General features: G+C 41.6%; 2 protein-coding genes across 3 annotated transcripts; one reads left to right on the top strand and one right to left on the bottom strand.

Annotated features, from left to right (window-relative positions):
• The first annotated feature begins 4,735 nt into the window (after positions 1 to 4,735).
• LOC100712009 (HRAS-like suppressor 3) lies at positions 4,736 to 8,404 on the top strand. The gene is made up of 5 exons (XM_003444598.4): positions 4,736 to 4,892; positions 5,375 to 5,447; positions 5,619 to 5,727; positions 5,950 to 6,218; positions 7,666 to 8,404. Exons 2-5 carry the CDS (start codon positions 5,433 to 5,435, stop codon positions 7,786 to 7,788), a joined length of 516 nt encoding a protein of 171 aa, XP_003444646.1. The 5' UTR covers positions 4,736 to 4,892; positions 5,375 to 5,432; the 3' UTR covers positions 7,789 to 8,404.
• Positions 8,405 to 9,848: 1,444 nt separating this feature from the next.
• scyl1 (SCY1-like, kinase-like 1) lies at positions 9,849 to 21,577 on the bottom strand. Of its 2 annotated transcripts, XM_003444731.5 has the most exons (18): positions 21,353 to 21,577; positions 19,883 to 20,023; positions 18,914 to 19,036; positions 18,604 to 18,830; positions 18,430 to 18,520; positions 17,454 to 17,609; positions 17,079 to 17,237; positions 16,802 to 16,909; positions 16,330 to 16,443; positions 16,057 to 16,212; positions 15,778 to 15,966; positions 14,746 to 14,821; positions 14,335 to 14,544; positions 12,815 to 12,963; positions 12,635 to 12,709; positions 11,992 to 12,303; positions 11,698 to 11,776; positions 9,849 to 11,267 (listed from the first exon to the last, which is right to left on the bottom strand). In XM_003444731.5, exons 1-18 carry the CDS (start codon positions 21,458 to 21,460, stop codon positions 11,143 to 11,145), a joined length of 2,598 nt encoding a protein of 865 aa, XP_003444779.1. In that variant the 5' UTR covers positions 21,461 to 21,577; the 3' UTR covers positions 9,849 to 11,142. The 2 variants fall into 2 exon arrangements, with proteins under 2 accessions (XP_003444779.1, XP_005467599.1); XM_005467542.4 differs by lacking the exon at positions 21,353 to 21,577 and having other exon boundaries at positions 18,914 to 19,067; positions 19,883 to 20,014.
• Between the last annotated feature and the right edge of the window lie 804 nt (positions 21,578 to 22,381).

Raw genomic sequence — 22,381 nt, 5'->3', positions numbered from 1 at the left:
CTCCCGAAGAGGCGAGCGATTATGAGACCGTTAAAAGGAGGTTGGATGCTCACTTCGTAGCCCGCAGAAACATCATATTTGAGCGAGCGAAGTTTAACCAGCGCCAACAAGAGACGGGTGAGTCAGTCGACAGCTTCCATACTGCACTGCATTGTCTGGCAGAACATTGTGGATACGGGACTTTGCATGACGAAATGGTGCGAGACAGATTTGTCGTAGGTCTGAAAGACAAACGATTGTCAGAACAGCTACAAATGGATCCAGAACTAACGCTAGAGAAAGCGCTTAACAGAGCCCGACAAAGTGAGCTTGTAAAGAAGCAACAAGAGATGCTAAACACTAACTTTAAAATGGATATTACCAACTCACAACTGAACCGCGTCCATGCTAAACGGCAAGAAGGGGCACGTCCCAAGCAGCTGACACCGCTACATAAACAAACCACTGCCAAAACACAGAAAGAAAAAAAGACACAATGCAGAAGATGTGGAGACATAAAAGGTCACAATCTTCAACAATGCCCCGCGAGAGAAGCTGCATGTAATTACTGTAAGAAAAAAGGACATTTTGCCAGGATGTGCAGAAACAAAAAACTGTGTGAGATCAATGCTGCAACAGTTTCAGAGAACAGCGATACTGATGATGAGGTCGCTTTCTTGGGTTCCCTCTCTGCGGAAACCAAAGAGAGTCCATGGGTAACAGAGATAAATGTGGACAAATGCAACACACTCTTTAAAATCGACACCGGAGCAGATGTCACAGCAGTCCCAGAGACTTTCTACTCACAGCATCAGTTGGGGAGATTGGATAAGCCCAAGAGGGTTCTGCAGGGCCCAGGAGGAACACGTCTGAAGGTAAAAGGCATGTTCACAGCCACTCTCAGCAAGAACAACCACAAAACCAAAGAAGACATTTATGTCGTACAGGGTTTATGCACACCACTGCTGAGTGGGCATGCTGCAGTGGCACTACAGCTGGTTGCCAGAGTGAATCATATTAGCTTAGACTCTATTGATGCTGTCAAACAAGAATTCCCCAAGCTTTTCAGCGGCTTAGGCAAAATGGAAGGGGAGTACAATATTGTTCTGAAACCAGGGGCACAGCCGTTTTCCCTCTCGACCCCTAGGCGAATCTCTCTTCCACTCTTACCAAAGGTTAAAGAAGAGCTGAACCGGATGGAGCAGCAGGGTGTCATTTCCAAGGTGGAGGAGCCGACTGATTGGTGCGCGCCTATGGTGGTGGTTCCTAAGCGCACAGGCAAGGTGAGAATTTGCAGCGATCTCACTGAACTAAACAAATATGTCATGAGAGAGAAACATCCACTCCCTTCAGTCGAACACACTCTAGGACAGCTTGCAGGAGCAAAAGTGTTTTCAAAGCTGGATGCCAGTGCAGGATTTTGGCAGATTCCCTTATCCAGGGACTCTTCTTTGCTCACGACCTTTATTACACCCTTTGGTCGGTATTGTTATAACCGTCTGTGCTTTGGAATCTCATCAGCCCCAGAACACTTCCAGAAACGGATGGCACGCATTCTTGAGGGCTTAGAAGGAGTCCTCTGCCAGATGGATGATGTGCTCATCTGGGGGACGTCGCAGGCAGAGCATGATGAGAGACAGCGAAAAGCACTGGTTCGACTGCAGGAGGCTGGAGTAACATTGAACGACAAGTGTGAGTTCTCCAAGAACAGGATAAAGTTCCTGGGGCAGGTCATTGAGGCATCGGGGGTTAGCGCAGATCCTGACAAGGTGCATGCCGTGAGTTCCATGGATGAGCCCAGCAACATAAGTGAGGTGAGACGCTTCCTGGGCATGGTGAATCACCTAGGAAAGTTTCTTCCTCACCTGGCGGAAAAAACGCGCCCCCTAAGAGATCTGCTGAAGAAGTCCAACCTGTGGTCATGGGGGCCACAGCAGCAGCAGGCTTTTGACGGCATCAAAAAAGAACTGACAACACCCCCAGGGCTTGCTCTGTATGATCCAAATGCTGACACGTGCGTATCAGCTGACTCATCTTCGTATGGCTTGGGGGCAGTGCTTCTCCAGCGGTACGCTGATTTAGGGTGGAAACCAGTAGCATACGCTTCAAGAGCTCTCACCGCGACAGAGCAGCGATATGCTCAAATTGAGAAAGAGGCCCTCGCTTCAACATGGGCCTGTGAGAGGTTTGCAGAGTTCCTAATTGGGAAAACATTCCACATTGAAACAGACCACAAACCTCTGGTCTCGTTGCTTGGCTCCAAGGGCCTGGATGAGCTTCCACCTCGTATACAACGTCTACGCATGCGATTGATGAGGTTCTCTTATACCATATCTCATGTTCCTGGTAGAGACATTGCAACAGCGGATGTACTGTCCAGAGCTCCTGTAGGTGACACAACTGAGGGTTTGCCGGAGGAAGAAATCAACTTGTATGTGGAGTCCGTCATAGCAAGTCTGCCAGCCACAGAGCCACGACTCAGAGAAATCCAGACACATCAGGACAGTGACAGCATTCTAAACCAGCTGAAGAAGTTCTGTGTGGAAGGATGGCCAGATAAGTATTCCATTGAAAGGGTTTTCCGGCCTTATCTGCCATTTTCAGGTGACCTCACAGTCCACAATGGTTTGCTTCTTTATGGGAGCAGAATAGTGATTCCCACATCACTCAGAGCAGACATTCTGTCTAAACTACATGAGGGACACCTAGGAATAACGAAATGCAGAGAGAGAGCTAAACAATCTGTTTGGTGGCCAGGCCTGAGCAGTGAGCTGATAAAAGTGATTGAGACCTGTGACACTTGCTGCCGTGAGCGGACTAAACACAAAGAAACCATGCTACCTACAGAGTTCCCACAAAGACCGTGGGCCATGGTTGGAACTGATCTGTTCCAGATAGAGAATAAACAGTACCTGGTCATTGTGGATTACTTTTCCAGATTCTTCGAAGTTGCCAAACTGACATCTACAACATCAGAGGCAGTGATCGAGCACTGTAAATCAATCTTTGCACGTCATGGCATACCAGAGCAGGTTCGCTCTGATAATGGGCCTCAGTTTTCGTCTGATTCCTTCAAAAGATTTGCGCAAGAATGGGGTTTTAGCCATGAGACATCCAGTCCCCACTTCCCTCAGAGCAACGGGGAGGCCGAGAGGGCAGTCAGGACCATCAAAAGTCTTCTTAAAAAGTCTGGCGATCCCTATCTCGCCCTTATGGCATACCGGGCCACTCCATTGGCAAATGGCTACAGCCCGACTGAGCTTCTCATGGGTAGGAGGATAAGGACAACTGTTCCTGTCATCCCATCACAGCTAAATCCAAGAGGTACGAACACAGACAAACTCAAAGCTATAGAACAATCGTACAGACAAAAACAAAGGCAAAACTACAACCGCAGACACAGAGCACATGATATGCTACAGCTCAATCCTGGAGACAAAGTGTGGGTCTCAGACATGGATACTAGAGGGACAGTCGTGTCCATGGCAGGCTCACCGAGGTCCTACATCGTAGAGACAGCAAAGGGTACGCTGAGAAGAAACCGTTACCATCTTACACGGACACCTGGTGCACCGGAGATTTCTGTCGATCCACCAGAGACTTCACCTGAGAACTCTGTTCCAGCGGCACAGAGTGTGTCGGTTCCAGACACTATCTCGCAGGAGGCCAGCCAGCAGACTCCTGAAGCTGGGAGCCAAATCCCACCCAGGTCTAGGAGGCCTCCAGCATATCTGAAAGACTATGTTTGCTCATAGGGCTAGGAACTGAGTGAGCTATGGGGCAGAATAATCCCCACACTCAGGTAGAGGGTTGGGTAGTCTACCCCATCCCTCATAGAGACAATGTGAAATAAAGCAAATGGTTGCACTGTTTAAACAGGTTGTTTATAGCTGCACCAAATAGTTCAGAAATGTGCACTTATGCTTAGTGTTCAGAGTTGTATACTTTGAGAGGTTATTTTTGGACATTCTGAGTAGTCTGGGTTTGAAACCAAACGAGTTCAGTAAACAAGTTGTTACCAGATAAAACACATGGAAATAGTATACTTTAAAGCACGCGGGTCTAATCTGTTTTCTTAGTTATATCCCAGCATCACATCCTATTTAGTAGGGGGGATGTAGTATCAGGTAAATGTTAAGAGGTAGGAACGTTTCTGCTGGGTTGTTGTTGTGGGGGGGGGATGAAAAATAATAAAGGACTCATTGGAGTAATGGCGCGTCTCGTGTGTCTGTGAGTTATTCCTCCAGTCAAATAACATCCAAAACCTCAAATAACGGAACATTGAGGTCGTTAAAGGTTGCGTGGTTGCGTGGTTGGTAGCCATCATGACTGATCTGGGAAAGAAGAAATAGAGGAGGTGGCGGATAATAAAAAGGAAAAAAGGTCAAGTTATTCATTGAAATTAGACTATAAGGTCAAACACCGGCCAGACCAAAAAAGGTAAAATAAAAACAATAATAATAAAAATAAATAATAACAATATAATATATAAATAATATATAATATAAATAAATTCAATATTTTTAAATTGAATTTTCCGATAATAAAATCACAAATGTATGAAAGAAAGTAAATAAAAAATGTATTTGAAGGTGAAACAGCCGCATGATTCCTTCACACGTGATTTTATCACATCATTAAATATTCACGCGTTTTCTCGTAATATTCTTGAACCTTGCTTAAACAATCAGTTATCTTAAAAATCACCTGACGCTTAAAAAAGACAAATAAAATACTACCACGCGTTTATTTTGAAGGGCACTGAGCACGCGCACGAATCAGCTGATCGCTCGCGGGTGAGCTTTTGATGTTTGAGTCGGTGACGTCTCTCATTTAAAAACGAAAGAGATCGAGATCGTTTTGACAACCACCATCAAAACAGAAGAAGGAAAAGAAGAGTCTGGTCGTTGCAGGTAAGGCATTAACCCGATCAAACACCTGCCACAGCTCAGGGTCGCTTGAATGTCGGTGTTAGCTGACGGCTTTTGGGTGATGCAAACACGGACCAGTTCTGGCTAATCTTCGTGTGCGATTTTTAAACACTCTTTGTGCCTTATTTTGATTTATAAGTCTAAAAGTGCGAGCTTTTCTCTAACAGACGCTTCTTTGGCGTTTATTTCCACGAGTTATGGCGCAGAGGTTATGCTGACATGTGTCCAGACAGTAAGGTGCCAGTTTATTAGGAACATCAACAATCCTGCAGCTCCTTTTATTTAAGAGGGGCGCTGTTCAGCTCAGTGTCCACTTTGAAGCATCTAGCCCGGTTTGGTGTGCAAAAACATACAGATATTTAAAGTGTTATTATTTATCGGTCTCTTACTTTCATTATGTATCACGTGGTGTGCTTAAATCTGATGTGTACTTTGATTTATTTATTTATCTTTAATCCCTACAGCTGAAAGTCGTCAGGAAGTCCAACAACTGGGAAGTTCGCAGACCAAAGACAGGCTGCCATGGCACCAACACTGGTTAGTAAAAGAACTGGATGACATTTATAGCCTCAGAGCTGTTTATTGCATCAAGCTGATTTCTATTTAAAGCGAGTCAGCGTGTCTGCTCGGGTAAAAGGTGCTGCAATTATTGCCAAACACACTCTTTTGGAAATTCAAACATTTTTTCCTCCTCTCTTCTAATCCAAGTATGACGAAAAGCCAGAGCTTGGGGATTTAATCGAGATCTTTCGTGGCTCTTACCAGCACTGGGCTGTGTACGTTGGCGATGGCTTCGTTGTTCACTTGGCACCACCCTGTGAGTCCCTCCACACACACATACACACACACACTGTCTGGACTCCTTCCCCCAAATCCCATCACTGAAAACAAAAAGCAGCTTATCTGAGAGGCCACATGCAGATTCTGTGATGTGGGTTTTCAGGACAGAACACAATGTAAATTATTTGTTGGGTTATGGCACACTCGAAACAAACTCTTGCAATATTCAGCATGTAAACTGAGTGGGTTTTGTCCCCAGCTGAGGTCCCGGGTGCCGGCTCCAACAGCATGATGTCTGTCCTAACCGAGAAGGCGTTGGTGAAGAAAGAAGGGCTGTGGGACATGGTGGGAACTGACGAGTGGAAAATCAGCAACAGTTTGGACGACAAGTACGAGCCGCGCTCGCCTAATGTCATTGTGAGGGAGGCCTGCAGGCTGGTGGGCCAGGAGCTGCCGTACTGCGTCTTCAGGAGAAACTGCGAGCACTTTGTCAATGAGCTGCGCTACGGCAAGGCGGAGTCCCGGCAGGTAGGTCCAACCATGTCAATCCTTTGTGTCACTATAAAAACACGAAGTGAGACAAAGCACTGATACACAGACGGTGGGTGAGGCTGGGTGGTGTAAGTTTCAAACAATAGAAATCTTCAGTGAAGAAGGAAAAAAATAGCAGAAAAAGCTGGAACAAATTTACAGAAGAAATAGTTCATTTCTTAAAACAAACATGGGGATTAAAGATTCATTCATAGCTATAACTTTGAATCCTCTCATTCTTATTTGACAGCAGCTGGGAAATTATCTCTCATACCAAACATTGCTTGCACCACCCCTCCTGTTTCCTCTGGAGGTTTGCCATCTTCTAAATGATGAATGGCTCAATCAGTTGCAATTTTAGCTGGATGATGTGTGCAGAAATTTGACATAAACTATGATCGGACTTAATCCACCTGTGTCTTTTAGAGGATCAAAATAGGAACAGGTAAATAAAGTTTCAGGGGGTGAAAGAGAGGTACCAAATAATTCTGAAGCATCCACTACAGGAAAAAACAAACACCTTAAACATATTTCATTTGTAATTAAATATCAATTAATTTATTTTTCTGTTAGGGATTCAAAGAAGGGTACAAGAGGCTTTCCAGCTTCATACAACACCGAAACATCAAAATGTCACCACATATTTAACAAGGCATTAGTAAAGGATTATGTAAGAAACTAAAGAGAGAGGTAACTGTGAGTAACAGTGGGAAGGGCTTTTAAAGGGCAGAATGATATCAGTGAGTCAACGTGCTGCATACAGTGATAAGAGGAAACTTTTGTGGCCTGGGACATGACAGGGCAGGTCTGTGGATGCTGGTTTTACAATCTTTAGTTAATATTTAAATCTAAGCATCAGTGAGTAAACGTGTAAAGTGTAAAATTGTGTCTGAGGCTGGAAACTAAGTAGACAAAGCTTTCAAACATTAGTGGAATTTGCTTAAAGTGCATTGAACTCCACCCATTACCTTTTCTGAACAAGGCTCTGAGTCAAAATGAAACTTAACAGGCAGTGAAAATGAAACTTTAAACTGCTCTCAGTGCAGGTGAAGCTCAGTAGGAGCGTCAGCTGCTCTTACTGAATCAAGTTCTGCATCCACTTGATTCCTCGTATTCCAACCTTTGTTCATTAAGTATAAACACTCATATGTGTTGTTTCAGGAATGCTTCTTTCAGACACTAAGAACAAATGAACGTCATGATCTTTTAACCAGAAGATGTTTTAACTGAAACCCAGTCCACCCAAAATCTTTTAACAGTTTAAATCGTTTTTTGTTTTTTTGTTTTTTAAGTTGGGCAGCTGTGGACAGTGAGGGGATTTAAATTTTTTTGCTATTTTATACATTTCAACAAAAAATAAATCATGCTAGCTGCAGATAAAATAAGAAAAAAATGTATCTATGCATTTGCATCACCAGCTAAATGATGTATGTTTTCCTTGCAGGTGCGTAAGGCAGGAGAGGTTGCCATGTATGCAGGCTTGGCTGCTGCTGTGGGTGTGGGTGTTTTCGCGCTGGCAGGAGCTCTGTTTGGAGGAAGCAAAAAAGAAAACAAGGAAACACAGTGATGAACCTTCGTCCTCTTTTGTTTTGGGTCTGGATTAGCAGATCACCAGCAAAGCCTAACTGGCGCCTGCCATAATCAGTTGCAGATAAATAACACTGCCTAACTTGCATGCAGTTATCTGTGATTTAGCAGGAAATTTGGATCGGCTTCACCCCTATCTGTCCTTCATGTTGTTTTTTGGGGAAAAATGATGTAAGGCTGGTTAGTTTGTATTTTTGGGGTTGTTTAAAATTTGTACATACAGCACAAGTTTGACAATTTTTCCTCAGAAGATGAAATATGTGGTTTTCATATCAATGAAATGACTGTGGATAGCTCATGAGGGATGAAGGTTGGAGGGTATTTATAATTATATAATATATAATAACTTTATAAACTCACAAATGGTTTCAAAATAAATGGCGATAGTCAAACATCGGGAGGGAAAATAGGAAGTGCTATAAGTGAATACTCAATATTAAGCTAATGAGTATCTATGCTAAGTTATGTAGGATTTAAGGAAAAAACCTTATATGATCAACATGTTTCTACATTTCACAGATATATCATGTTACACTGTTCCCCTGATGTTTTACTGTTTGAACAAGTTTTAAATAAATGAATTGTTTGACTCTCAATGATAGCCTGGAATGTGTGATATAGCATTCTTGTCATTGGACCCATAAATATAGCCTATTACATTAAAGTCCTTGCAAAGGGACACTTACAAGCTCTGCAAACTTTGAATATAGTGGAAACGACCATGAAGAAAATGAAGCAGAGGTATTTTCTGAGAAAGAGACACTTTTTTGTGCTATTTTTCAGTTTTGCACAGAGAGAAAATATTGTAGGGAGTGACACATTATATGTGTGTTATTGTTGATTGTGGCTCAAAAAAGCTCTGTCATCTACGGATAAACCAGTGAGAGCAGCAGCTCTATATAAAGACTTTAAGAATACACAAACTTTCTCATAAACCTGTAGCATTTCCTAAGCAAAAGAAGTGGAGATACAATATTTTGGGCCTGTACACGGTAACTGAACCTGTCAGCATCATCCACGTGCCCCACTTTATCTCACAGAAGTGCAGCTTTTGCCCCACATTTAACCTTGTTGGTATCTGGCCTCTCTATGTTGATCTAACAAATGGTCATATTAGTCCAATGTTGGAAATGATGTCTCTCACAATTATTTAGGTCTTGCTCTGCAGTCTGGTTTAACTAAAAATTTACATGTGACAGGAATGTCACTCCACATGAAATCTGTAAAAGAAAAAAAAAAACCTCCCACCTCACCCCATCAGAATCAGCTGATTTTTTAAACTATAGCACTTTTCCCCCAGCACTTGTGAACACAGCTAGATGCAATTTAATCTCTATTAAAAATAGTGATATGACCCTTCAAAGTGTTCATCAAAATCCATCTTTTATCACATAAATTTTCAGAAAACAAATAAAACATCCAGGGTAAGAGTGCTTGTTTCTGCTACTCTATGTCACAGACACGAAACTACTGAAACTGTGCAACACCATCCCCACCAGTGACAACGTAGTCCAGCAATCAGTCATGCAGTAGTGTTAACTTTCTAGTCATTCTTTTAATACATGCGATCCCTCCATCTTACCATGGGAGGCCTTCAATGATTAGCGATCGAGCTACTGCCAGGAAAAAAAAAAAAAAACCTGTTCTGAAGATGTTGGTTTTAGGTTTTGAAGCTTGTTTATAACAAATGTCACACAGCTATCTCCTACAGCTGTGAAATTATTGGGGTTTAGAAAAGCATCGGAAATAACAAATTAACACATTAGCAAAGAATTTAATAATTTAAACTCGTCATAAATCGAGGACAGGAAAGCAAAATTTTGCATGGCTCATTAAACATACTGAAGTTATTGTATGCTTAAAAAAATAATAATGATTAGGTGATTATGTGGGAGTCAGGTGGTAACCTTTCTCAGGTTTCACTCATTTCATATGAGATGACCTTTTATATGAGCAAACAAAGAAAGCAGCAGGTGTTATCAGAACTCACATTCCAGGTACAAACACACTCACTAACCTTGAAACACAGGAAGACAAGCATAGAAGAAGAAACTTTATTTATTCTTTAATTAATACGTCAGAATAGCTCACATGCTACATGATTTGTTTTCTTAGTAAAACATCCGGATTTCATTAGACTAATGCAGCGTAGTCCCCTTCATAACTGGACCCAACCAACCAAAACCCGGATTTCAGATCCAGTGGTGATAGGTTCGGATTGTGTCAACTGGCTCATCCATAAGACGTCTGGCTCGAAAGACCAAACCTAGAAATACCATATCCGACCCAGACAGGCCACACAGGGTCACTCTGTAAGCTTTAATGCGTTCCAGGTCCGCTTTTCAAGTGGCTGTTTAAATGTGGAGTTATTGATCCCGTCAATTAATTAAAGGCACAAATACTAAAATCAAAAGTATAAAAAGGTTCCCCTTCACCTATACCAAACCATATATTGCCTAAAATGACTTGGTGGTAAACAAGTGATTCCAAAAGGTGATCATAAGCATTACAGACGATTTCACATAGCCTCCACCACAAGGCTACAAAGTCACCTGATTTTGCCCTGAAACCACCGGATTTGCATCTTTCTATGTCCCAGCTCCTCCAAAGTGCATGTTTATCATTTAAAGATCTCTAAGCAGTCACCTGTGTTACCTGTCGGGTCACTTCTGTAAAATACAGTGTTGCATGTGCAAAGTAAATTCAGCACGTTTGTAATTTCTTGCCATGAAGCCTTTTGTTAGGCCACACAATACACAGTGCATGCATGGACTTATTCTTAGTCTGTAACTGAACTAAAACATTCGAAACCACAGTGTGTGTGTGTTTATGTGTGAGTGTACGAGTGTGTGTGTGTTCACATGTACTGAAAAACAATCAGCACAACAATACATGTGTGAAGAAAAATTCTATTATATATATATATTTGTGTTTTTTCCTTCTAAAAAAAGTCATTTTTAAGACAGGATGCACCAGTTATGTACATATAGTTTACAAGAGCAACTGTGGGAGTCATGAATAAAAAATAAAGAGGGGGACATTGTCTGAAACCTGCTCAGGCCTCTGCTGCAGGGGGTGCTGCTCTGTGGTGCGTCATGCCTCTCCAGATTTCCTCTCTGTCTCCATCTTTTATCTGTGTCAATTTTTTTTTTTTTTCCAGGAACAAAGACAAAAAATCCCCAAACTAAAAGTCGTCCAGAGGAAAGGTTCTCCTCTTCCTTCTCCATTTAAGCGACTGTTCAGTTTTCTTTAATGCTGCCACTTCTTTCTGGTCCTTAACTTGTGGAATGTGGAACCTTGATCCGCTGCTTCGTGCCGCTCGGTTAGGTCCTCATCAGTCCAGCTTGCGCGCGCCCAGTTTGAGAGGACCTTTAGCAGCTTTTCGTTCCGCCCGTTTCGCCTCCAGTTCCTTCCTCCTCTCCTCGCGTTTCTTTTTGGACAGCTCTGCCTTGCTGAGACCTAAGTGAAAATAAAACCAGAATGTCAATGACATCGTAGCTCAGGAGGCACATGATCGATCACAATTCACATGATACTGCCTGTAAAACAAAAAAAATGTGACCTTAGCTCTGAGAGTAGTTTGACTAAAGACCTATCAGCTGATCATTGTGAGCAAATTTCACTAAAATCAGACTAATGATCTAGGAGGTGTCATTCTTATGAATTGTGGACAGACACATGATGGATTTTTCACTGGTCCTTGAGCCAAATGAGCTAAAAATAAAGGGGCAGCTCTATGACTTATTACTGCAGGTCTTCATTTTTAGAAGCCTCACAGGAGACGCTAAAAATGCCCGACTGAAAGGAGGTACGAACTGATTGGAGTCTCTACCATCAGGCCAATCCAGGGTCTCATTTCTGATTAAGGTAACCTCACTGTTGGACTTACCCTGGCTCCCATCTACTGACTCCCAGCTCTCCTCAGCTCCCCAGTCTCCTGTCACCTCTGCACCCCAGCCATCTCCAGACTATCGTTGAGAAAACAACACAAACATAGTTCTCTGTTATTCAAACCTAATTCAAGCCAATGTGCAATTATTGAGGGAAAAAAGATCTAATTTAGTTCTTTACAAATAAATAAGACTTTCAAGTCACAATCAAAAGTGCACCTAACACTCCGTTGTTCTTTTTTCCCTCAAATCTAAAAACCAACTTCTGTATTTTTGGCTCACTGCGCTCTCACCGTGGCCACAGACGTGCTGGCTGTGTTTCTCTGGGACACGCTGGCGAAAAGATCGTTCTGACTGGCGCCCTTTGTCGTGCTGTCCCAGTTGTACTCGCTGGCTAACCGCACACCTTCGGGCAGGGGCAGCGTTTTAGTGGCCGAGCTTGTGTCGGTCTCCTCCTCCCCCCAGTCGTTCCCCCAGCCTTCCTCGCCTGCAGAGCTCTGACCCTGACCTTCTTTCTCGTTGGACCAGCTGTCATCGGCGTCCCAGCCTGAGCTCCAGTCGGAGCTCTGCTTTTTCACCACCATGGAGGTGGATGAGCGGCTCGCCTGCGTCAGAGAAGAAAACTGAAATGAGTCCAGCTGCTGATTTTGATTTTTCCACATCTACATACACCCACTAGATGTGATCAATTATTGTTTGTTTTTTTTACAGCGGAGAAATTTTTTTTAACATTTGTTTTTAATAACATATACAAGTATATATTACAGGTAAATGGGAACCTTTCAAGTCAACAGACTATACTAGGAGGATTAATAGTTTAATATGACTCACAGTAATCCAACAATATCAGCAGTGCTCACAGCATTAGAGGAAGTAGAATGAGCACAAAAGGAATGACTGTCAAATAACTGCAATGCTTAGTATCTTCCGTCTGACCTTCTTTTTGGATGAACTCATTCCTGACCAGTCGGTGCTCCAGTCATCAGGCTCAGTCTGCGCTTTCTCTGGCTCCTTTGAGGAAACGTGCAGTCGATTTATGTGATTTCAAATTATAATTATGTGAGACCGTAATCTCCCATTTATGCGCAATACATATCTTAATTATTTTCTCCCTACCTCCAAACTTCCCCAGTCCTCCTCATCATCCCAGCGGTCTCCTACAGGCTCATCATCGTTGTCTCTTACTTCAAGAGTCTGTGATTGGTTGGCACGACTAGAGGCACCGTGGTGAGTCAGGGAGGCTTGTTGATTTTTGTCTTGAGAACCTGAGATTGAAAGAAACCTTTTAATGTGAGACACTGATTCGAAGCACTGATTTGTGTGGGAACATTTAATAAATTAAAGAATAGTAACTGGGATACAGAGGCTGTTATTCTGCTGCTACACACAGGTTTTAAACTGCTAAGCAGAGCTCTGCTATAGCTTTTCATATTTATAACCATACGTATACATCTTCATAGCCTGTACATACTTATAGCTATAGTAAATTGATAACATAACATAATACCGTGTACATTGTAACACATCTATAATAGATCTATAATCTGTTATATATCTCTATTATTGCGAAAGCACTTCTGGATGGATGCAAACTGCATTTCGTTGCCTTGTACTTGTGACATGTGCAATGAATTCTATTCCATGAGATCCACTGACTTGCCTGAAGTTACAGATCTATCAAAGCACAATGCAGGGACTCCAGCAACACCTAAAGGGAAGAGGAACAACTTTATTGACTGACCAACGCGTTTCGGCTTGTGGCCTCATCAGGGTCATCTGAAGGTCACAAGCCAAAACGCGTTGGTCAGTCAATAAAGTTGTTCCTCTTTCCTTTAGGTGTTGCTGGAGTCCCTGCATTGTGATTTTTTTCATCCTCTCCACGCATCCCGGACGCTGGTGAAGTTGTACCAGAAATTTTAGCTGAGATCTATCAAAACAGGCAGAATATGCACTCTGGACACACCTCTCTGAGTGAGTTTAATTAGCTAAAGTGATAATAGGTTGCCTCAACTGATGCTGCAACCACGAGACCTGGAAAACGTCTCACATGCGGGAAGAACTTCAGACCCTGGGAAAAAAACCCTGAAACTTAATAGGAGCAATTTCTGAGTGGAATTTGAGGCTTTGCATCCATCCAGCCTATTTCCAGCCGTTTTTGATTTCTATTTTGTTCAACTGGTGTAAACTAGGTTCATAAGTAGCATCACCTGACGTCATTCTTCTCAGATATGGAGAATGAGTAAAAGACGCATTGGGAAATAATCTTGGGATCAAACCCAGAACCACACCTACATGAATGGAGACTTGTGAAACCTGTGGTTACTACAAAAACACCAAAAACTCAGAAAGCTATTTGTGCGAGTTAGCTTTCTCCCACATGATAATTAAAGGGTCAAAACACAGATTCTTAGATCTGTATTGACAGATGAAGGCCTTGTATTATAAAAGGAAGCTGACACCTTCCAGCACCAGCAGTCCCACTAATATAGACCCATACACTTATTCCAGTGTTGAGATTCTTCAGATGATTCTGTTTAGATTAAATATACATGTTAGTGTACGTAAATCTTTATTTAAAAAAAAGAAAGAAGAAGAAGAAGAAAAAAAAAAGGCGGGGTGCTGTGGTTCCATCTCACCTGTTGCAGGTGCTCCATCACTGGCACTAGGGGGAGTAGTGGGGCTGGTGGCGTTAGCAGCAGGTCCGCCTCCCTCAGTGCCTGTAACCCCCTCCGTCCCTGGAGCATTGCGGATCAGCTTAGAAGTGAGTGAGCTCATGCCTGTCACAGCCCAGCCAGCCCAACTGGACGAGGCACCTGCAGGCTGAGCGCACGATGCTACGTCCTTTTCTGCAGGACACACAGAACAGAGTATTGTTACATTTAGGTTTTCATATAAAATGTGTCTATCAATTCCATTACAAACATCTGAGATAGTTACGGGATTATTTGTTTCCTTTTCTCAAACTCTATTCATGGTAAAGAAACAAATACACAGCATGGAGTTTCTAGTTTGAAGGAAGATTTTCAGTGCGGTTTACAGTTACATACCGATCTCAGCTAGCTTGCTGGGATCTTCTGACACAGTCTCTAGTTTGGAAAGGAAACTCTTTATGGCTTTGAATGCCTGACAGGGAGAAAGAGACAGGCAAAATTAGAGGTTCAGAATGAGCACCAAGACATGTAGACATCCCAGTCTCAGCAAATACTCCCTTCTTGCACTGGTCATGTTGACAAATGTGACTGAATTAACAAAATCTAAAACCGTAAAACTATATTTTTATTTTAGTTTTGTGCCTAATATTGTTTCAACTAATGTTATTTTTTTTCTAAAGTCTATTTTTAATTTAATGTCATTTAACTGAAATGTTCTTGCACATTTTATTTTTAGTTAAATGCTGTAAGATTGATAACTCCACCACCACTGCTGGTACACATTCCTCAGCATCAACCGCTGGTTTGTATGCAAGTCTTCAAAACAGCTGTAAGATCGAGGATCAAAAAGACTGCAAATAAATTTAAACATTGTTGGCATAGTTACAGATAAAACTAAGGAACACTACAAACCAAAGCAAGAGTACAAGCTGTGAGAAACCATGAAACCATATCTCCAGCAGTCAAATACCTGATTCACTGTGAGTTTTTATAGTCATTATCTAGACTTTTGTTTCTGTAATTTCAGGTCATCACATTTTTTATATGTTGTAAGCACAAAAGAGCACCTTTTTAAATTCATTTGTTTTATTTTGTCTTGTGAATTCCTGCTTGATGTACTTTTTTGTTGCTATGATTAGCCATTTGTGAAAAACCTCCGTGTGCAACTGATGTTTAAAAAAAAAAAATGGTTAAAATAATACATTTCAGTTCATTCTGATTTTTTGTATTCAAAGTATACAAAAAAAAAAAATACTGAATGGTCGATTTGAATGAGTATACCAGTGCAACTGTAGGCAACATATGGCCAAAAACAACATTTGTTTTTGAAGGTTATTTAAACATATTGCAATATATATTGTGTATCTTGATATAGCAAAAAATATATATATTGTGATATTCGATTTTCCTCACATCACCCAGCCCTACCTGATCCCTGACGCTCTTATCGGGGTCAACAGTAACGGCACACAGGGTGGGCAGGATACGGGCAGCAATCTCCGTTACACTGTAGTAGTTGTGTGTAGCGGCAAAGCCCAGCACGCCAGCAGAGCGTGACGCAGGGAACGGGTCCTTTGTGGCTCGAGAGAAGGCAGAAATCAGAACGCGCTGTCGAGTCTGTGAACAGAGAGGCAATTAAATTCTCTACTGAGCACTGATCTCAGTCTTTCTGTTTTTTAAGTTTTACACAGTGCGGGTCTGCCTTACCCCGGCGTTGAGGTAGGAGGCGATTTTTCCCAGGCAGACGGTGGTGTTGCATCGGATTGGGCCTTGTTCATCTCTAGCCTGGAGCCGGGCAAAGTGACGCATCAGTTCCTGGTTCAGGTTGGTCTCATTTAGCTTCGGAGCCAGCAGCAGCATAGACTAGAGGGGGGGGAAGAGATCAAGAGCATATTTAGGATGTTATCTGCCATGTGCTATATGCCCAAAGTATGAGATAACACCTGTTAGATTGTGCTTGTGTTTAAGTGTGAAAACTACCTTCACAGTCTGTTCCCTGATGGCAGGGTTTGTGTCTGTGAAGCCGTGAACAACATGAGGGAAAATCTGGGAATTCACTGCAGCCTCATTCAAATACTGAATGAACTGCTCCATCTGAGAAAGACAGAGACAGAGTTAGGGTGAGTAAAAGATAAATGGTTTTATTCTTTAATACAGAGATAAAAACAGCCGGACAGGCATGTGATTAAAAAACTGTTATGTTTTACTTTACTTTTAATTAATGTTTCTCTTTCCATGCTATAAATAACATCATAAAATTAAATATGAACTCTATATTAAAAAGGAAAATAAATAAGAACACTGTCTCTGCAATATTCACCCTAATCACTGAAAAATATCTGAAACTAGTCAATATTTAAAAAAAACAGAACTGTTTTGTGCAGAACTTGTTTTTTTAAAATCTTACACATGATGTAAAGATTACGTCTGCAAGCAAAAGAATATTACACACCTGCTGCAGAAGTCGTATCCTCATAGCTCGGTCTGTGGAGGAGAACATTTTCACAATGACAGGGATGATTTTCTGCTGGTACTCTTCTGCTGACAGGAATTTTCCCACCTAGAAAAACAGGGGAAGAGAGAGAGATTGAAGACAATTAAGTGTACAGATATAGCTACAGTCATGTCATTTTCAACTTGTCTTGAGAATGTTTTTACTGATGATTATTGTCTGCTTCACTTTCTGTTTCTAATTAGCGTCTAAAGTCGCCTTGGGAGTTGGGATTTACCTTGAAGAGCGGTGTGAGGACGACAGCGCCTGCATTGCCAAACTCAAAGGCGGTGAGCAGCTGAGGCAGGACTTTGTGCTTACAGAAGTCTTCAGGAAAAGAATCGAGATTGTCACTCAGATCCTGGAAGAACTGCTGCTTCTCAGCTGGCTCCTTGATCTAGAAAGGATCGTTTTAAAGAGATCATCTAATTTCTGCAATAGACGCTTGGACTAAAGCAAGGCATGGTGTCCAATTTAAGCTTGTTTAGCCAAATGACATCAATCTGTTCGAGACTTTGATTAATTTCAACCTTGGTTTTAATACTTCATGCTGTGACTTGACTAGAATCTTTTTATTGTAGTTGTAACACAAACAAAAGTCTTTGTGTAAGACCTGAATCTCTTCCAGGAAAAGGTTGCTCTCCACAAAGCTGTTACTCAGGAATCCCCCTGGGGCTCTACAGTTCTGGAGAAAGCGAGCAGGGTTTGGCCGAGTCCGTGGGTTGGCTCCAACCAGCTCACAGTAATGGGGAACCAGAACCTTGGGGATCTGTGGGAACAGAAAGAAAGAAAACAATAAACTTGACTGTATACCTTTTTTTTCATATGACAAAGAAAAAATCTCTTCAGCTGTCAGTGAACCTATGAAGCAACAGCACATTGGATTCCTTGCATTAAGGCACTAAGACTAAAGATCGCAACGAGAGATCACATTTCCTTCATTAGAGCTTCTCCTCGCAGGCCCCATCATATCTTAAAGACCTCATTAACACACTATTCTGACAGAGCACTCAAAACGCACAGGATGCAGAGCCTTCAGCTATCAGGCCCCTCTCTCATGGAACATGCTCTCTACTTTTGGATTGGGCTTAAAACATAAATTCTTGAAAAAGCTTAAAATTTGGGTTGGATCAGGCGACCCGGAACTATCGCTTATTTATGCCGCTATAGGCTCAGACTGTTAGAGAGCTTCCCATGATGCACTGAGCACTCCACTCCAGTCATGTTTGCAAGCCATTAACTTTTGTTTCCTCTTTCCTGTGGTTTGCTTTTTGTCCTGTTTTCACAGTTCTTCCTCCCGGATGCCAGCAAACGCCGGTTCACATTAGATCATCAGATTCTTGGGTTTCTTTCCAATTGATCTTAACTATGACATATTTATTATTTAAGGGTCCTGCTAACCCTCTATGTGTTCATTTTATTGCTGCTGCTTCTTTACATAAGCAGAATCATGTAATTTCCTTTAAACAACAACCATCATAATCTAAATATTTCTAAAAGCTGTATTTTTCTTAAATAAGAGCATGCACTCCAAGGAGCAAGGACAATATTTAATAAAAAGGTTTTTGGATAAACAGCAAGACACAAACCTTTCCCAGGGAACGAAGGGAAGAAGTACGTGGCAGTGGCCCGTTGAACACCTCCCAAATCAGGCAACCTAGTCGCCACACCTCTCCTGCCCTGTAACAAAAATACACACAGGTCAATGCAAAAGGGTGCAGCCAAAGAGCACCAGGTAGTTTTCCTCTAAATGTCACACTCACCATTTCTCTCCACTGCTGTTAGACATCTCCGGTGGGTCATATTTCTCCATGTCTGGGTAAACTGCCTTTGGTGCAGGGAGCGAGACCCCACTTGGGTCTCCCTGCTCAGGGACCACATGGTCGAGGGCTCCTAGCTTCCACTCTCCAGCTCGATCCACAAAAACAGCCCATATGCCCAGGTTGTTATGGAGCAGATGGCAGTCATTGATGAGAAAACTTAGAGCTTTCTGTAAGCAAACAGAGGTAGAGACGGTGAGAAACGACTAATAGAGGACAGCTGCCACAAACAGCTCAACTCTCCTGTCCTTACCACTATCTGGTGGAGTCCCCATGAGATCTCCAGTTCCCCAACACCACCCTTCTCTGCCCGTGCCTTCAGATGGACTGCCAGGGGTGTAACCTGCTCAGTAACCAGGTAGAGGCTCTTCTCTGTCTGTAACAACCACACCAAGCTCATCAATCAACTAAGAAAGGAAAAAAATAAAAGCAAAACTATACTTCAAAACTATTCTATGTCACTGCATTAAAGAGTAACTTGACATAGGAAAACAGCTTTTCCACACCAGTTTTTGCATTTATCCATCATATGCACAGCACATTTATACATCACAGCATTTTTCCATCAGATCTCTATTAAAAACATGCTATAAATTAATACTAAATTTACTGAATATTGGAGAGTTCAGATCACAGATATTTTAGAAGAAAAAGCGACTACTATTGCTTTGCTGGATATTTGATTATGTACCAGTTCTTCCACGTGCTCTGTTCTTGTCTACTGACTGTTTTTCCTCCGCTTGATTGTATTGTTTTCCAACCTTGTCATTGTGTACTTTCATTGCCAGGTGTCTTTGTGAAAGATGTTTCCTCTCAAAAGACTTCCTGGTTAAATAAATGATTAGCTAATGCTGTACGGTTTGCTGGTCATATTCCTTGGACAGATTCTCCAGATGAAAGGGTAAAATCATATTCTTAGTTGAGCTAATAGTGAATAGTGTATCAATTATACTCTCATTAAAATCCAAAGAGAAAGCTCTGTAATTGTCTGCTACTTCACTCACTATAACTACTACAAAACTACTACAAGCCTACAGGAGCCTATTCCCACTCACCTCTGTCTTAATGTTTAATATGCAGAGAAGAGCAGATGACGGAAATGAGACACAACTAATTATATGACAGTTACAGCAAAACATGGAATCTCAGCTCTAAATATCAAGAAAAGTGTGTTTAAAGAAAAGTGGTTTCTGTTAAATTTAAGTCACAATAAAATACATACCTCCAACCCATCAACATAGGCCAGGATGTTAGGGTGACGCAGGGTCTTCATACGCTTGAAGGCAGCCTTGGCGAGCTGGGTCTGCTGCTCTGTGCCCTGAGCCACCTCGTATACAAACACAGACACTGGCTCTCCAGTGGTCTGAGGAGAAAGATTGGAGTAAGAGCAGCAAGTTATAATTACTCCATCACTCTTAATTAAGTCAATATTTTGTGGGTGTAGTCCAAGTCTAAAATTTTACTCCAACTTGAGTATGCATGTTACTAACAGACATCACTACTTGCATGTCATTTAATTTTGTGTCTCTCCAGTATTTTCTGTTTTACCCTGTTCTCTTTATACTCTACTTTATCCATTCTCTTCTCTTTTTCTTCAGCTTTAACTGATCATGGCAGATGGCTGCCCCACCCTGAGCCTGGTTCTGCCGGACATTTCTTTCTTCACACTGTAGCCAAGTACAGCACACAGGGGATCATCTGATTGCTGGGTTTTTTCTCTAATATCATAGGGTCTTTACCTTACATTGTAAAGCACTTTGAGGCCACTGTTGTTGTCATTTGGCGCTATACAAATAAAACTAAATTAATCTGAAGTAAAGCTATCCTCTGCAAACAGACTACTCCCATTTTCCTTCCATTGTAATATATCACTGGTGTTATAGATTTACAGGTAATATTATTATAGCTATATTTAAGCAATTATAATGGGAAAAAAAATCTACATTCACCCTACAATCAAAATTCCAGAAATTAGGGTAAATTATGTACTAGCTTAATTTACACCAACGCTCCCATTTTATCGGACTGATGTGAACAGTATGGTGGCCTTACATCTGTGCTGTATTAAATATAGATATAAATGTAGCCATCGTGCAGAAAATATTACCAGTAAGCAGCAACTGTCAATACTGTATACAGAATTCTGAAAAGACATTTAATGTGACTGAGGATGATGAAAGTAGGAAGTTTGGGCTCGGCTGCCCGCGGTGAAGATGATGACACTGAGATTATAGCTTTCCGCTTCTCGGTGATAATAATGAAGCAGTGGGTTATATGCAGTGCTGTCTGCAGTTAAGACGGAATCTTTTATTCCTGAAATAAAGCATTAACTTTAAAACAGCTCAAATAAGAGCCGTTACTCGGCTAAAACGGGTGACGTGGCGAGAAATACGTGTCTGCCTCCGGGAGTAAACAAAAAGCCTGAGCTAGGCTAGTCAGCGACAATTATCAGACAGACAGACAGACCAAGCAAAAAATAAAAAAATAAAAATAAAAAAAATACATGACTACCAAGACTGACTGATTGATTGAATGAATGAAAAACACCCGAAAAACGCTAACAGAGCTGACATTTAATCTGAAGGCTAAATCAAGCTCTAAAGCTGACTTGTCAGCTTATTGGCAGGCCCCATAACCGAGCGAGCTAACGCTGACTGCTAGTGCATCAGCAGCAGCAGGCTGCCGCTTTTACCTTTCGCTTTCCCCGGTGTAGAGTCCATATTCCGGACTTTTCTTGGCTGTCTGGGAGAAGTTCATACGCAAAGTCTTTCACGGGATCCCTAGCGAAAAAGGACCACATCTCCCCTTAGCTCCGCACTTCATCAAACAAACAGCGACAGGTGAACTACACAGTGCTGCTAGCTAGCGACTGGCACGGATGTAAAATGACTCCGCGGAAACGTCGTTTCTGCCTATTAGTTCCACAAGAAGTTAAGCTTACTCAGGTTGCTGTGAAAAAAATATATATAAAAGACTTAATTTATTATGTATAAATTCCCCTCACTCGTTCTCTCACTAAATTAAAGCCTCAAACTGAACTTTGGGTAGTAATAAAATAATGTCGATGAAAACAACGTCACCTGTCCAAAAAACGTTTACAATACGTGTAGCAAAATATAAACTCAAACGAATACTTTTCTATTACAAATTAAAACGTGCTTCACAGGGGCAACCAAACTAATTAAATCCTTAAAAAAATATGAAGGGCAATAAAGTTCCATAAAAATATGTGTTCTTAGACGTGCCTTAAAGGAAGTTACTGACCATGCCAAGCTGATTTCCTTGGTCAGAATCAGAGCCATCTACCGCTAAATCAGTTTGACTTTTAAGATCTGATAAGTATGAAAAAAAAAAAAATCAAAAGTCAAAGCTGACATCCTTACTCAGCGTATGTCTCTGATATATTTTTTATAAGATAATTTTTTGAGTGTTGCCTTTTATTAGATGCAATGTAAATGTGAAGAGAGCAAGTAAACGTAGTGCACCTTTTTTCAGCTCAGACAGGACTTGGACCATAAACCTCATCTGTTAAAAACAGAACAAATAGATCAAATACATTATTAGTGTGCAAAAAGTCTTGGGCCACTCTTTGTTTCCTTATATTTCTCTACAAAAATAGGTATATGTTACAAAATTTTAATTCTATTTTAAGAACTACACATATACATTGAAACACAGCTTATGAGACAAAAACAGATTTCTGTACATTTCTAATGCACAT

This window comes from Oreochromis niloticus, linkage group LG2 (genome assembly GCF_001858045.2).
Source record: "Oreochromis niloticus isolate F11D_XX linkage group LG2, O_niloticus_UMD_NMBU, whole genome shotgun sequence".
NCBI lineage: Eukaryota > Metazoa > Chordata > Actinopteri > Cichliformes > Cichlidae > Oreochromis > Oreochromis niloticus.
This window is presented reverse-complemented; position numbering and strand designations above follow the sequence as displayed.

What these genes read in the sequence shown, in the direction of transcription:
- LOC100712009 (XM_003444598.4), top strand. An exon ending in TGTTCACTTGGCACCACCCT is followed by an intron (nt 5,728 to 5,949) that starts GTGAGTCCCTCC and finishes TTTTGTCCCCAG; the next exon opens with CTGAGGTCCCGGGTGCCGGC. An exon ending in GCAAGGCGGAGTCCCGGCAG is followed by an intron (nt 6,219 to 7,665) that starts GTAGGTCCAACC and finishes TTTTCCTTGCAG; the next exon opens with GTGCGTAAGGCAGGAGAGGT.
- scyl1 (XM_003444731.5), bottom strand. Translation starts at nt 21,460, where the DNA reads ATGTGGTCCTTTTTCGCTAGGGATCCCGTGAAAGACTTTGCGTATGAA. An exon ending in GGGGACTCCACCAGATAGTG is followed by an intron (nt 18,831 to 18,913) that starts GTAAGGACAGGA and finishes GTTTGCTTACAG; the next exon opens with AAAGCTCTAAGTTTTCTCAT. An exon ending in GTCAGTAGATGGGAGCCAGG is followed by an intron (nt 11,268 to 11,697) that starts GTAAGTCCAACA and finishes ATTTTCACTTAG; the next exon opens with GTCTCAGCAAGGCAGAGCTG.